The 16,272-nt window shown below is 43.2% G+C and overlaps 1 protein-coding gene across 1 annotated transcript in view; it reads right to left on the bottom strand.

The window, feature by feature from the left end:
* Positions 1–16,272, bottom strand: part of KDM5B (lysine demethylase 5B) — a 55,732-nt gene that overhangs the window by 23,399 nt on the left and 16,061 nt on the right. The window contains exons 5-13 of the mRNA XM_039565231.1: positions 12,117–12,251; positions 8,874–8,967; positions 7,618–7,721; positions 6,065–6,223; positions 5,386–5,505; positions 4,775–4,933; positions 4,155–4,336; positions 1,163–1,325; positions 52–171 (exon numbers count right to left, since the gene is read on the bottom strand). Coding sequence (XP_039421165.1) covers positions 52–171; positions 1,163–1,325; positions 4,155–4,336; positions 4,775–4,933; positions 5,386–5,505; positions 6,065–6,223; positions 7,618–7,721; positions 8,874–8,967; positions 12,117–12,251 — 1,236 coding nt within the window. The remainder of the gene's footprint in view (positions 1–51; positions 172–1,162; positions 1,326–4,154; positions 4,337–4,774; positions 4,934–5,385; positions 5,506–6,064; positions 6,224–7,617; positions 7,722–8,873; positions 8,968–12,116; positions 12,252–16,272) is intronic.

Genomic DNA, 16,272 nt, shown 5'->3' with positions numbered 1-16,272 from the left:
AGGAACAGCTTTGGAACTGCTCACTTAGGGGAAAACTGGTTTGGAACATACCCAATCGACGGTGCAGAAGTTCACAGCTTCAGCAAAGTTGAAGCCCTGGTTGAAGCCGCTGTGATAAGCTCTGGGAAAGGTGATCACAAACTCCCCAGCACACTGGTTGGTTCGGTACACCTGGGGGGACAGACAGGCCAGCGTCAGCTCACACTCAAACACAGCTGGCGGCTCAAGGAGAACACGGATTTCCAATTCGCAGTAACTTCGGTGAGGACTTCCAAGAGTTTGAAACCATAAGCCCAAGAATTACAAGTGGCAGCTGATAAAGTGCCATGTAAAACCCCAGAAAGCCAAGGGTTCCACTCAGCCACACCCCACTCTGAATAGCTCTAGGTTGGCTGCCTGGGGCTTGTGCTCCTCACACCTCAGGGTTAGGGTCAACACAGATCCAGCTCTCTCCAATGTGCAGCTGAAGGGGAAGAGAAATTGGGAACCTTAAAGTACATACTGTTGTTCATCTAAGACTGTTGGGGCTGTACAGTCAGCATGAAAGCAGGTAGGTCTCTTCCTGCATCCTTCCATTTTGGAGGCTACCAAATCATAGGAGACACCACAAATTTTGCTACTTTTTCCAGATTTTCCTTCAAGTCCCAAGGCCAGCTCATCAAAAGCCAATTAAGTTGTAAAGGGACATAATTCCCATGAATAATCTAGTATGGAATAAGATGAAATTTGATGAAAAAATGTTTTTTAAATACCTAAGGACTTATCCAGGAAAAATAAGAGAATGTGGATGACAAATAAAGGAAGAATGGGGTTTGGGCCCTTGACAGAAACTCTGTGCCAAAAAAACAGTGTCTGACTGAACAGACATACAAGAGCTCCTGCCATTGTTCCAAAGGTAAAGCCTAAACCTTCCAGCTGAGACACAGAAATAGAAATATCCAAGATGGATCTCCAGAGAAGAGTCTGCCAGTCGATTCCAAAGGCAACAATGCCATTGCCCATCTGTTCACACTGGCACATTTTACTGGATAAGGAAGATGCAACACACATGGAAACCACCACACCACCTCTGTTATAAAAGTGGCTTCAATTATCAGCTTTAAGTAGCGTTCCAATCAAAGAGGGTTGGGTTGGGGGAGTAGCACAGGAGTCCGACACATACAGGCACCCCGTGGGCCATCAAAGTGTTCGGGTTCATTATGGTGACAAGTTGGTGCAAGAGATCTGGCTGGGACTCAAATAGCTCTGGAGCAAGTTTCTTCATTACATCCTCCAGCTGCTCAGCTGCGTACCCTGGGGCTCCATACCACGTTTTAGGCTCCCCCCTGCAAGATTATTAAAAAAAGTTAAATATAAGCAAACTTTAAGTTACATTTTTAGTCTTCTGCTTTAAAACACACCATGTCAAAGGAAGGGCATATCACCAGGAAGGAATGCAAAGGTTCTGTACCTTCCTGAATGTTCACATTTTACACAGGTCCCTCTTCTCCAGACCTGTTTTTAACTGCCTACACTTCTGAGCAGGTACTTCAAATATTCTGGGGGAGGGAGAAAAAGTCTGACGAAGTCCGCAGTGAAGTTCTGCTGATTCCAGCACAACTTCAAAACATAAGCTGCCTGTCTTTTCCCATGAACACAAACTCCCTCTTGGGTCCAACAACCAAAGCCAGCTCTTTCTGTCTTATGCGCAACTGCCATAAAAGCAACACATAGGAAGTAGAAATCAAACTTCCAAATTATGCAAGACTTCAAGGAGAAAAAAAAAATCCATATCCAGAGTAGGAACAAAGAACTTTCTGCACCGGCTTAACCTGATGCAAGCCAGCTGAGAGAATTAAGGGAATGCAGATGTGTTCCAGCAGATACTGTTTCAAGCTGACACTGGCTCAGTGCAGCACTGAGATGAAAATGCCTCCAGGGCCTTATAAAGAATGAGTTTAGAAAAGATATTTAGAAAGGAAAACAGACAGATCACCTTATTCCAAGACTTCTGAAGAGTTGGCAGACTAAAACTGACCCAACAGTGTTCTTTTCTTCCATCAATCATTAAGCAATTGGGAGGATTCCAAAAGGAAAGAGTGCAGTGTGAATCCAGAAGCCTATTCCTCATCCCTAGGAGCTCATTCCTGTACTCACACAGTCCCTGGGTCAGGGGAAGAGGGCAGCCAGCAGGACGGACTATGGAGGGGCAGTCACACACAAGGTATCACAAGTTGTTGTTACAGAGTATTGAATGACTTTGCAGCCTTGAACCTGGCCATCATCCCTGGGACAACTCCGCAGCCTTGGACCTGGTCATCATCCCAGAACAACTCTAGGAATCCAGGAAGACCAGCCACAGATGCAGCTAAAAACCATCCTGTGTCTGGGCTGGGCTAGTCAAGAGTTCTGCTCCCTGACAGGTGCCAGCACCAAGGAATGGGTGACAGATACAAACTGTGCTAAACTTGGAGCAGGATATTGGAACTGGGGGTCTCTGGACCGCAGGGGAACAAGTAACAGACAGGTCTAATGCAGGTGTTGAGGTGCCAGCAGCCCGAGGGAGCAGCAGTGGAGGTCACAGGCCTTTCTGCTCTGCCTCCTGACTGCTCCACATCCCTGCCCGTAGAAACGCTAGGAGCAGTGATGGCCATTCTTCCTCTGTTCAGGACTGACATCTTATTTATTTCCAAGCATCTTTAGAAGCAAAGATTTGGGTTTTTTTTCCCTTTTACCATTTCTAGAACTAACATAGGACTCGGAGTTCTGTAGAAGGACTATGGTCTTCAACCTGGGAAAGCTCTGCTGCTGCAGCCTGGGTCACTTGGGATAAGCTGCTCACAACACTGCACCAGGACACAGGCTCCTCCAAGGCCCATGGGAACGCTGAAGATGGACACACCATCCCTAGGACTCTCCCAAGAACCAGTCCTGCCTTTTGGAGTCTTTTCAGAGTTTGGAGCACTGTCTCTGCAGAATCAGGTTATTCAGACTGCTCTGGCCAAGAACAGCTTCAACCTCAATTGCACATTGCTCTCCAATGCAGACTTAAACTTCTGCATTGAAGGGAAATAAGGAAGAATATCTGCAAGTGTAAAGACATCAAGGACTTTCCCACTGGAGGATAAATAAATGGAAAGCAAGTCAAGCAACTTTCACACGTGTCCGGATGTATCACGTGTGTGCACATGTACGCGTATGCACTGACACCTTTCTGCCCTTCTGCAGACAATACTGCAATTGGGGGCACACTATGGAGGACAGAAAGCCATTCTAAGAACAGGGAAACTCTCCTAGAGAAATGAAATCTGTACTGCAAGCTCCTCTCCCACCCACAGTTTTCAGTCTGACTGAAGACTCAGACAATGAGGAAAAAAAAAAAAAGCAGCAACACATGACAAGAAAGATCATTTTTACCATGTAATCCTGTCACTCCTTCACTCACCCTCAAACATTTGTTTTCATAACAGTAAGCACCATGAAAGCAAGTGAATTAAGTCACTGGCTCTTGGGCTGCACTGCAGCAGCTGCTGTTTCAAGGAGCAGCAACTGAACAAACAACCAAAAGGGACCCACTGAACAGCAGCTGAGATGTGGTTTTACCATTCTGCTTGAATACTCATATGAACTAGGAAAGAGAAAAAGCTTGACAGGTTTCAGGAAGAGTGACAACCATAATGCAGACTCCAGAAAAGATGTTGCAAGGTGAGAAGTTCAAGAAGCTCAGTCTATTTAAAATATCAAAGAGATGGCAAAGATCTGTCCTGATTACAGCTGACAAGTGTTGGCTTGATGAGAGGATTTATGACAGCATGATCCATCTAACAGACAAAACGTGCCGGAACTGAGTTGTTAGCTGAAGTTGGATGATTTTTAAAAGAAAACTCGCATGGTTTTTAGTTTACATTGAGTATAATAAAACATTTGATGGAGTATCTGCTGCATCTCTCATGGATTTTTTAAAACTGGGAATGGATGTCTCTTTCCAAAATATGACCTCTTGTCCAAAAGTAAATCAATGTAGGAATTACACTGTCAGATTTGACCCTGCTGCAACAGGACAGCAATGGTTACTTCGGCTGAGCTCTGTGAATCTGCTTTTAGTCCACTAATTAAGGGCAATAGGGAAGGAAAGGGAGAGTGTTTCCTAGACTGGGTTTATTCCTCAAACTCACCAATGCAGATAGTTAATGGAATAGCTCCAGTGGTCTTCTATATGCCAACAAAATGAGGAAAAGCACATTCCTACGTACAGCCAGGGCAATTTCATCCCACAGATGTCCGCCGTGATGTGAGCAAGCACAGACTGCTCCATCACAGGCATGTTGTTTAAATTCCAGCCACTATCAAGGTATTCCTGAAAATTGAACAGAATGGTCACAGGTTTATACAACAGGAGGTGAAAAACCCAGGAAGATAAAAATGCTAAAGAGCAATAGAAGAAAAGCACTTTCCTCAACTGAGGAATATATGAAACAGGTTAATGACTCAAAGACTAAACCCCACATTGTCTTTGCCTGTTTCACAACCCTGCCCTGACCTGCTTTGTTAAAATGAGACCTTTATTTGATTTGGAAGTTATTTATTAACTACTAGAATAAACCTGTGGCTTTGAATGGCTGATCACAACAAGTTTTATTTATTCAAAACCCCAGTGTAGTTCTCTTCTTCAAATACTCTGCCAGATACACAAAACAAGCACTTTGTAGCCCAATTCCATTACTGTGCTTTGAACCAAGGAGTTATTAAATGTAAAACTGCAATAAAAACGTTCACAGTGAACTCAAAGACCTACCTCTTCTTCTGGTCTAACTTTAAACTTCCCACCTCTAACTGGGAAGCCACTGCCAAACTCCTTTGAAGCAATGTCAGCTCCATATTCCACTGTTACATCCTCTTCAATGGTACTGACAAGTCTCCAGAATTCTTTTTCAACCAGCTCAGTGGGGACCATCTAGGTATGAGAAGAAAAGAGAGCATGTACTGAGGAATCAGTAGATAAGCATGTGCATCAAAGCTGTCCCAGGGAGGAATCTCCATTAGCTTGAAGCTTTTCCCCACTTTAAAATTGTTTCAACAAGAGAAAAACAACTGCAGCAGAGATGTAGTTCCAGGAGATGCTGCTGCCCTGTTCTCTCAGGAGTGGCTGACAGTCACAGTTCTCTTCCCTACAGACACTTCTTCTGAAGTGGGAAAAAACCAAATAAAAACACGAGCAGCTGGTGGAGCGAGAAACCATGACACCAGCAAGAACCAGGATTCACTGACATAAATGAGAACCTCTGACTTGGGATTTCATCCCATTCAAAACCAGAGTCCCTCCCTTCCTCCCTCCCCAGAGTTATCTATTTTAACTAACCACACAAAGTGAACTCTACACAACATCAGGATAAAGCAGGAACATACGTGTACTGGCATGTTAAAATAGTCTGACTTGAAGGCATCTGCCATTTCCCCGAACGTGCGGAGGGTGTAGTCCCGTGCTGCTTGTTCAAACCCAAAGGCTTCTTGAGGCTTGTTACACTCCTGCAAGTGAAAAGGCAATCATTTCTATAACATATTAACACAACACTGTGCTCACATTTACACAAATGGGCTCCTGTAACGGCTTCTGAGGGGTAAGAAGGCAGGACACCACTGAAATGAAAACACTGTCCCAAAGGGCAGAGTCAGAAGAAGAAACTCTACTTGATTCACCAAATTACAATTTTTATTTATAAATCTGCATAAACATTAATGAATTAATATGCTTAATTTCTCCTTACTCTAATAGAGCTAAGCAGGACAAGATCCATAAACCACTACACTGAAGACCCAGTGAAACTCCAATTTTAAGTACAGAGGAAAGGTGTCAGCTAAAATCCAGAATATTTTTCAAAGACACACCAATTTTTGGCTCAAAACAGTAAGTGTCAGCTTTGCAATATGAAGCATGCCCAGTCTTCATTTTAGCTTTACCTCTATCACCTTGTTTGCACAACCTTAAATAACAAAAAATTTTATTTTCTATTCCTGTGATCAGTTTAAAAGAAACCACGAAATACATATTAGCCTTAAACCTAACTGCAGTGATTTGTCAGATTACCTGAGCCAGACACTGGGGACACCTCCAGTCCCCTTTGGGAACATCATGGAGGGGTGGAATTAAACAGAAGGTGTGGTAACTGTCATCACAGCCATCACACAGCAGGAGTCGGTCCTCGTCGTTCCCGCTGCCACACAGGAGACACACATACAAATCCACCTGCAACACAAAATTCCACAGTGAGAATGGGAGCACTGAAGGTAACTCAGGGTGAAAGCAGTTTGGTAACTCTCATCTGGGACACTTCCCAAAGCTTATTTTTACCTTAGCTCTGCAATGGAAATGAGACAAACACACCCTGAATGTTCTTTCAACAGTTTAAATACCTCCCTCTGTAATTTAAGAAAAGACCACAAGAGCTGCAAGCCCTTCCATGCATTTTTTTTCCTAAATGCCAGAAGACTTGACCAAGTGCCAGGATAGCTCACATCAGCAGCACTGTGGCCTTGGCAGGCATAACCCAACACCTGCTGGGGGCTCACAAACCCTTTTCCCACGTGCAGCCTCAGGTGTTTCATTCCCCTCCGAGACCAATTGCATTGGAAGACAGAAATCTGGAGAGAAAGGGGCTCCTGTTGCTGGGAGTGCTCCTTGTTTTCCCCAGAGAAGGCACCAGAGCAGAGCTTTGGGTAGGGGGGCAGCTCTTAATTCTGGTAGAGCAGCTCCCAAGCCCCAAGGAACAGGCACAGGCACTCCAACCTGGGATGGGCTCTCTGCTGCCTGTCCTACATCCAACTCTCACCAGCAATAGCCTGGAATGCTCTTCCCAAACACAGAACAGTCATGAGGACAGGCAGAACCTCTCGCCTTATGGTGTTAAAAAAAGCAGCAGCATCTCCTGCTCCTCCCCACAAGCTTGTTTCATTTGGGGGGTAAGGGTGTCAGGCTTCTGGTATTTGCACTCCTCCTTCTCAGGTACCAGCTACAGGTGTGGATTGAATGAGAACATGTTTGGCTTTAGGAGGGACCCAAGTCGTGGCATGGGCAGAAAGAGCCTCAGCATTATCTTCTCAAGAGTGAGACAACTATCACTGCCTTCAGGGGGTGGTTTTGGGGGATAGTTGGTGGCACGTGGAGAGCTGGAGCAGGAACAGGGCTGGTTTTGTAAGATGCATTTGAACAACAAAGCTTCCGATTTAGTGCTGAAATTGTGGAATTAGGGGCAGGTCTGTGGAAGTGCCATGTGCCACAGCCTGCACGGAGCTCCCCTGGGGTTAAGGAGCAGTGGAGAGGCATCAGGTCACACAAGAACCACTGCCACTGGACTATGCATTCAAAATGCTTATTTTGAGACTGTATCTTGGAGACAGAAAACAAGTTACTTTAGTTAATGAAAGTTAACCCTCCTGTCATTTCTAGTCTGTAAAGCATGAAGCTTTGGCAGTGTTGACACTGCAGCAGGCACAAACACTGCTGTGCTTCAGCCCCGAGGCTCCAGGAAGAAGACAAGAGTCCTCCATGTGACGAAGTGACAGAAGGTTTTACTACACAGCCCAGAGAAACCCAGAAACGCCTGCAAAACATGCAGCTGCAGGAAGGCAGGGGGTACTCACAGCATTGGTGGGTTTTTTAGATCTGACTTTGGATTTGTCCTTCTCTGGCTCCCCAGAAAGTTCTTTCTTCTCAGGGAGTTTCACCACACTGCGCATTTCCTTCTCTGGGCAACAGAAAAAAAGAAAGAAAATATTACAAAATGTTTCAATGCTTAGTATTCCTTGTTATTGTTTATTTATTGCTTGTTAGACTGCATCCTACCAAGGTATTTGCTGAATTTTTATCCCCCCTACACTTGTTTCAGTCAGCATAAGGCAAGGCTTGAACTCCTGCAATGCCTCCAGAAGCCAGTGTTATCCAAAAATCCCAGCACACCACCACGAGCCAGCACTGGCTATCACAGCCCACAGTTTTTTACTATTTTATATGCCGTTTCAGTTAATTTTAATTAAATTATGAGCAGCTTCATAAGCTAAGGTTTTGTTTCCATGTGATGTTAAAAAATGTCGACAAAGAGCTTCTTCCTTCTGCTCTTGGGGGAGGGAGGTTAGTACTTAGAGACTCCTTGAAGAAAAAAGAATCAAATTCCAAATCACCATAATCTAAACAAATTATTGAAAAAAAGATTTTGAATGAACAAATGGGACTGACAGATTGCTCAGGTAATTTGAATTATTAAGTAGTTGTAAATTGCTCCTGTATTTATTTGGCTAAATTATTTATCAACAAGCTTATTCTTCCATCTGATGGCATTAAGTATTGTTTCTCAGTCTCAAATAATTACTTCTTAAGGAGAGAACAAACTCAGGACTGTTGATAACAGCAATTTAATCATATTATGGGGATTTTATCATTAAGCTCAAAACATACTATCTTTTGCTTTCATGAGTTTAATTTCCTGATTTCAAATCCAAATTCTTTCCTAAAAGTGTCTGATATCTGATACACTCTTAAAAGAGTTTCTTCTATTTAAAGCTCATGGACTGATGTTATCTAAAATACAAAACAAAAACATGGTTCCAATCTCATTTCCGATTGCTCCAGAAGAGACACCCAAGTTTGAAAAATTATAAGTTTTTTTCAACTGAAAATATCTTCTTCAAGAAAACTCAACTTACTTACAAGAAAAAAAACCCAAAAAATATTTCAAACCCATACAAGAACTTTTTACCACAAAACCCAATTTTAAAATTAACACAAAGTTGGATTCTTTTATAAAATACTTCCAATAGTTCCAACTGCTGATTTTAACTCTGGTTTTAAAACGTGTTTGTACAAACTAACAGAAGCTGCATTCACGCCGTGTTTCACTCACCACCATCACTCTTTGGAGGGGCACAGCCCATTCTGCGTCTCAGATTGTGGGTTCTGGCTTCTGGAGGGTCAGTCTCAGTTTTAACATTGGTTGCCTTTAAAAAGGAAAAAAAAACCATCATTAGCTCAGTAACAACCTTAGCTGGAGGACTCTGGTTTGCCACTTGTGTTTGGGGAGATGCTCACTGCCAGCTGCTTGCCCAAGCACAGAGCGATGAGTTTGGAATCTCGAGCTGGCCATGGGAAAGGCTGGCCATGGGAAAGGCTGGCCATGGGAGTCCTGACTAAACAGCTTCTAAGGTCCCTTCCAATGCAAACCATTTCATGATTCCCTGGTGTGAGATACAAACACCTCACTGAGGTACCACAAGGACTTGAGACTTGTATCCTGCCTTGTTCCAGGAAAAAGGCAGAGCCCAGGTGACAGTCAGAGAGAAACTCTGAGGACTTCAATTAAACTCAGAACCATTTGATACTTACAAACCACTACATCTAAACAGGCACCTGGAGTTCTGATATATTTGTCTTCAATTATTTACAAGCAGTTCAGAGAGAAATAACACAGGGAACAACATAGAAGATTTGAAAGCAAATCCTACAAAATGTCCATGCCAATAATGATTCCAGGATTTGGGTTTGCTTTCAGTGGGACCCATTAAGAAGCAAAGAAAAGGAACTCGGTGCTTTCACAGATTTTCTTGTACTCCTGAAGAGCAGAACATGCTCCAGTCTCCAAAGCAGGGACCTTTGTTGGTACATCGTGGAACTTTCAACACAGAATAATGCTCTTCCATTTAATTCTTACATTTCTTCCCTGAAGTTTTGAGATCATGGGAGAACAATTCTCAAATCCCTCAGTGTTACGAGAGGATTCTCCAACACTGTATTTTTTAAGGAAATGAGGTCAAACAACAAGTCAGTCACTCTCAGCCACCCTCTGAAGCCCAAAAAATGGGATGTGTGGCCCAGGTCTAAGGCAGGACTGGATACAGCCCCAAGTACTCCACGGGGTGGGAACTGTTTATTCAGTCTGGGGGTTTTTGTAGGTGTTGGTTGTTTGATTTGGATTTTTACAGAGCTGACATGACTTCCTCATCACTTTTCATGTTCTCTTTGCCCAAATGTCTCCATCAGACCAGGCAGAGGTCCCATTGCTTAAGATAAGCACAAACAGAAGTTGTTCACTGTGTGCAGCAGTTCTGCCTCGGGGCCAGTGTGCACTGAGCCTCAAGTGCAGGGACAGAGCCCCAACTTCTGCACCTTCAGCTCCTCTGAGCTGTGCCTCTATTTTGTGCTTTAGCTGATACTGATCTTCCTAAGAGCAGCCCTTGGTTTGGCCTGAGCCTTTTATCACATCAAGTCATCTCACTTTCACCTCCCCAGCACTGTTGTGGTCTTTCACACTGAACTGCTCTACACCAAGCACCTAAAGCCTTTGCATTTCAAAACCAGCCTAGACAGTCACTGTCCTTTTCCTTTCTCATTATGAACATTTTCTCCTGACTGTTTACTCCCCAGGTGGGAAAGGGCAAGGTAAAACTGCATGTCTCACAACTGCAAACTAACGCTTATCCTACAGGCCACAAAAACTTACAGTACTTCCCTGTGGTTCACTTCTTTTAAATGTTTATGGTCAGCCTTTGAAAAGCAGGAAATATCAAACTGGCAAACATGAGAATGAATTTAAGATTCACAGTTTAAGACACAGACAAATCCTTTTATATCTCATTAGAACAAAAACTTGAGACATGAACCAAACGTTACTCTTTTGCAACCAGGTCAGTGCAAATGCCAACTGCTTGGAGCTTCAGTGTTGAATAAAATGGATTTAATAACCTTCTCTGACTGCACTGACATGGAACAGCAAAGTTCACATTAACAAATCCTAACTTTGGGAAATTATTGTCTTAAAACATTACAGCTTAAGCCAGCCAGTCCCTGTTGCTCAATTCAGCCTTAGCACCGTGTGTTCCAGTTATGTTCTTAATTAAGGATTTTCCTTCCACAAAAATGAGGTGTACAACATCAGTGATGCTTGGGGCAAGAGCTGAGAGGGCAGCCTTGCCTTTTGGCTAAGGATGAGCAGTTGGTTTCCCCCGAAATGACAAAAATGTGCCCTCTTTGTCAGTGCCATCTGACACCACTGCCAGAGAAACAGCCAGAATTTTAGTGTATATTTGTCCTGCTGTCAATTCTAAAGAGACCCGTGACAACAAGTATCCTTCAACCACAGGCAGACACTTCAAATGGAAAGTTTCAGCCCAAACTACTGAAGTTTGCTCAGAATTATAAAACCACTTGTAACCAGGTATTTGAGTGGAAAGGCTTTAGAAACCCTTAATTGCAACTCATTAACTAAGCATAATTACAGGCAGAATTTGCAACAGCTAAGCTGTACCATTCGTACTAATAAAGACCAAGACCAGAACAATGGGAGTTAATAAGAGTCTGAAACAAATTGTGACCTTCCTAACTCATGATGTCACCACTAATCAGACCCTCTCCTGGGAATATCCTCCCCTACTCTTCATCTGCTCAAACAAAAGAAATAGGAACTCTCTAGAGATATGATCATCAGACTGGAAAGGCTGGAGCCAAAGTATTACTGTTTTCCAGCAACAAAGGAGACACGGGATCTCCTAAAATATGTCTTCACAGAAGATACTGAGATATAACCAACACATTTCATGCTTATCCAAACAAATATTGTTTCTTAAGGACATGTAAGATTGTACAAAACCACACTGACTTGATGGTATACATTTCTTCCTTATATTGCATGGGTAAATTAACACAAATTGATAGAATGTGAAAAATTAAATACAACAGCGCTAATGTTAAAACCAAAATCTTCCCCGCTCTAACACCTGGCTTCAACTCATGAGAGACGAACAGAAACCTTCCAGCACATTTAGAGAATAAGTGCTGCTCACTGACTGAGGAACAACAGATCAAAGCTGCTTCATTTCCAGAAGCTGTCACCTGTCTTTTCATCTAAGAGCCCCACAGTATCCACAATCATGCTGAAAGCATAACCCTACTGTCCACACTCACGAACAGCTTCCACAGCAGAGCCTCCCAGAACTCCGAACCTCAGTAACACACTTGGTAAAGCATCAGACAATACTTACCCACTATTTATGCATTTATGAATGTTTAGGTACCCCTGCCAAAGTGAAGCAGCTGTGCCTGTGCACACACACACACGCAGCGCTGTGCTCAGGGTGCCCCTCAGCACGCTCACCTCGGGCGTCAGGCGCTTGGCGCGGCGGGCGGGCGGGCAGCTCTCGGACGGCGGCACCGACTGCCGCTGGGGGATATCGTGGGGCTTGTACTCCTTGTCCTTCGTGTCACTGCTCAGATCTGGCTTCTGCAAACACTAAAGAGACAATTTGATTACTTCATTTCTACCTCCACTTGCAATACAAACCTGAACAATTTCCTGGCTCATGGAAAGAACATAGACAGGGCCCTAATAATTCCTGTGCTGAGTTAATAAACAGCACGTATGACAATGGTAACATTACCTACCTGAACAAAGCACAAAATCACTTTTTCCTATCACTTTAATGACTACAATAGCCATAATAATGGATCTTAAATAAAGCTGAAGTCATCCTTTAAGTGTTAATGAGCACCAAACATTTCTCTGTGTGGAATACCAAGCCTAACTATTCTGGCAGATGGGGCCTTTGCAGACTGGGTCACCAGCACTCTGGAACTGCTGAAGTGTCCTAACGTTGAGTGGCTGTGATGCCAACATACAGAGCAATATAAAAGTAAATTACAACCTATCAAACATCCCTGTCCTAACTGAAATACAGCTCTGTAATACGGACACTGCAGGAGCTCCCTTCTTTCCATGTTTTGGAGAGGACAACTGCTGCATGAATTAAGGGCAGAAGGGAAAAGATGCAAGAACAGTTTTAGTTCTTTCAAGCTGCTGAATGAACACATTTAATTGCTGAAAACTGTGCATACCTCTGGCAAGAAACAGAATAATTAATGACAATTCCCCATTTGTCAAGCCACACAACACCCAGTAACAGCAGACAAAATGTAACAGTTTTTAATGAGTACACAACAAATCCTACAGAAAGAAAAAATCTCATGTTGCCAGGAAGTAATTCATGAAATTGCTGGATCCACATTTCCCCAGTTCTGTTACTCTGTTCCCATCACAAGCATTTACTCAGCAAGAGAGAGCAGTAAAGGACACAGAGAACCACTGCAGTGGTGTGAGGATGATGCTGCTCTATAGACAGCACAGCAAACATACTTTTAGAAATAAATGACAGCCAGAAGGGGGGAGGGAAAAGGAGCAGAAAGTGTTATTTTTGAAGAGAAGTCTATGCAGAGAGAATGGTGTATTTAACAAAAAAGCAGTATCAGTCAAGGGCAGCAGGGTGTCATTAACCACCGCCCACAGACAGTCCACGACACTGATCAAAGAAACCTCCAGAACTGCTGTTTGCTTTCAGACTACCTTCAGTCCTAGACTTTGTAAACTCTAGATTTATACTCTGAAAGCAAATGGCTGACTTAATTTCAGCATTAAATACACAGTACCACTCAACTTTGCAGCTCATGCACACAAGCAGCGAGTCCTGGCTGATGCTCAAAGGTTGGGTCTGGAGCCCCAGAGCTGCAGCTGCCTCTTCACGAGAGCCTGGTCCCTTAAAGCTCCCACTGGAACAAGAATCACAGGATGGCAGAAGGGTTTGGATTGGAAGGGAGCTTAAAGATCACCTTGTTCTAAGCCCCTGCCATGGGCAGGGACACCTTCCACTACACGAGGTTGAGACCCATCCAACCTGGCCCTAAATCCTTCCATGGATGAGGCACCTACCAAAGCTGAAAGAAGATGATGTGACATCAACATCAGGGAAAGAAAGCAAAAAATAACAATTTCTCAGAACAGAAAATGGACAAGCAGAAAGAGCAAATGAACAGGAAAAGATTGAAAATGAGAGAACAGAAAAGAACTTCTATAAAATCTGGGTCCTTGAATCATTTCCTCATGTGAAACCCAACTTATCCGAAAAAAAAAAAGAGTTTCTACTGCTTCTGATAACAGAGGACATATGAACCTTGAAAACAAAGCTCTGGAAGGCAAACAGCTTTTCCAAAACAGAAGTGTAAGAAAACCTTGAAAACCAACAGATTGTGTCTTACTTCAGTGCAGTGCCCAGACAAACAAAGAAAAAACCAGAAAAAAACCCAAACAAACCCACCAAAACACAAACAAAAAACCCCACAAAAAATCCCCACGAAACAAACCAAAAAACCAAACCAAAACAAAAAAAAACAAACCAAAGAAACCCCAACAACAAGAAAACCAAACCCCAAAAAACCAACTGAAACCCCCCCCACCCCCAAAACCCCCAAACAAAAAACCCAAAAAAACTCCCACCAAACCCCACAAAAAAAGGAGCACTCACTGTTCCTTGAAAAACATCAGAAGACATTTCTTAAATAATGATGTTTCACCAACTATTTAAGCACAAACATTTCCCAGTGCCTCTGTAACCCGAGGCAAAGGCAGTGGTATGGAATGGCTGTTAATTCACAATTTCAGCTGTACCAAGAGAACACCTAGAACTGTTCTAAGGATGAGAATTCCTCTGTACTCCCTCTACTCCTGCACAGACCTGATCAACTGTCTTGAACCAAGAGCACAGCTGCCATCTCTCTTCCCAACCAGGCTTTGGGGAGGTTGAGCTATTATCAACCATTCACCAGGAGCTCATCCCACACACTGTGATCATGATCTCGTTATATTCCAAGAAGATGGTTGCACACATGATCCTTGAACCCTCAGTGGTGGCAGAGAGCAAGTTAAAACCCATCAGCTGAGGCCACAAAGGAGTAGCTCCTTTAGCAGACAAAGGACAGAGCAGGAATGGCCACACGGCCTTCAGGATGTCAAAAGATGGGGGGCGGAGGAAGGGATACAATTCATTTCCTCCAGGTTTAGATGTTTATTAGTAGTAATTAAATTAGTAGTAATTTACACAAAAGCCTATCAGTCAAGCCTGATACTTGCAGAACACAACTGGTTTACCCCTACTACATGTCCATGGGGTTATAAAAACCACCGAACTCCAGAGGTGCTCATTTTTCTCCAGGAACAATGAAGGGTGCCAGAGAACTGTCTTACACTGAAACATCTTTATCAGAGGCACACACATCTAAATCTTTGGAAATAAGGCCACTAAAGCCTTAGTTTGGAAAAGAAACCAGATCCACAATTACTGAGTCAGCTGGATTCACTGACAAACAGAAGTAAAACCACCTCGAGCCGCCCAAAATGTAGCTGCACTTTAACTCATGGAACATCTGGGCAATGCAGTACAGAAGATGCACTGACACAAGATTCTGGATACCTCAGTTCATGCAGGGGACACTTTTCCCTCTGGGCATATAGTGTGACTCTCTGGGACGCCACGCAGTTACCACAGCTGGGAAGGAGAGGTACAGGGGTAAGAACCAGTACCAACAGGTTCACTGCAACTACTCCAGGCCTACACCACTACAAACACCCCAGGCCTGTCTAGTCCAATTTCAAGACAAGAAGAAAATAAATACCCCCTGTGGAGAGCCGCTTTGGGTATTAGAAACTGGCTGGTTTAAGGAATTTTTGCTGTTGGACTGAACATGAGCTTTAATAAAAACATGCTTTCCCCTCTATTCCCCTCTGAACAGCTCCAGAGAGTTTCACTATTTCAGCATGTAGACAGAAATAGCTCCAGCTGGACTATCTGTCAAAATAACTCCTGAAGCCAGTTTAATATGTATTGAAGCCACACAAACAGTTAATGCTATACACAGATCTAGATGAGATTAAAGTTATGGCACAGTCATTAGTCATTAGTGGAAACGACATAATTTCATATTTTTGGCCTTTGCAGGAAAAAAGGCAACAAATATTTCAAGTATTACCAAATAAAGAAAAAAAAATCAAAAGACTCAGTGAACACAAGCACTAATCTTGTCTGGATGATCATCAGAGCTGTGTGAAGAGCTTCTCTCAACAGGCTATTGAAGGAGGAAGCACATCTCCAACTGACAGCTGTCACACTGAACAGCTACAGCTTCTCCAAAGAACAGCTCAGGTTCTTAGATTCCCAGGAAAACACTGAACAGACACACAGTAACGGACACCTACACAAGAAGCATCTGGGTAAGCACCACTTAATAAGAACATGTGAAAGGAAGCCAAAAAGAATCTCATTTGAGATGATACTCAGAAAACATACTGCAAAACAAACTCACTTGAAAGATAACACTGTCAGGGGGGAAAAAAAAATCAAATTAGAGTGAAAAGTGAGCTAAATCCAACATATTTCTGTGAATTCTCTCAGGTCATTCAAAAATCTGTGTCTACCACATACAGGAGG

This window comes from Corvus cornix, chromosome 26 (assembly GCF_000738735.6).
Source record: "Corvus cornix cornix isolate S_Up_H32 chromosome 26, ASM73873v5, whole genome shotgun sequence".
Lineage (NCBI taxonomy): Eukaryota > Metazoa > Chordata > Aves > Passeriformes > Corvidae > Corvus > Corvus cornix.
This window is presented reverse-complemented; position numbering and strand designations above follow the sequence as displayed.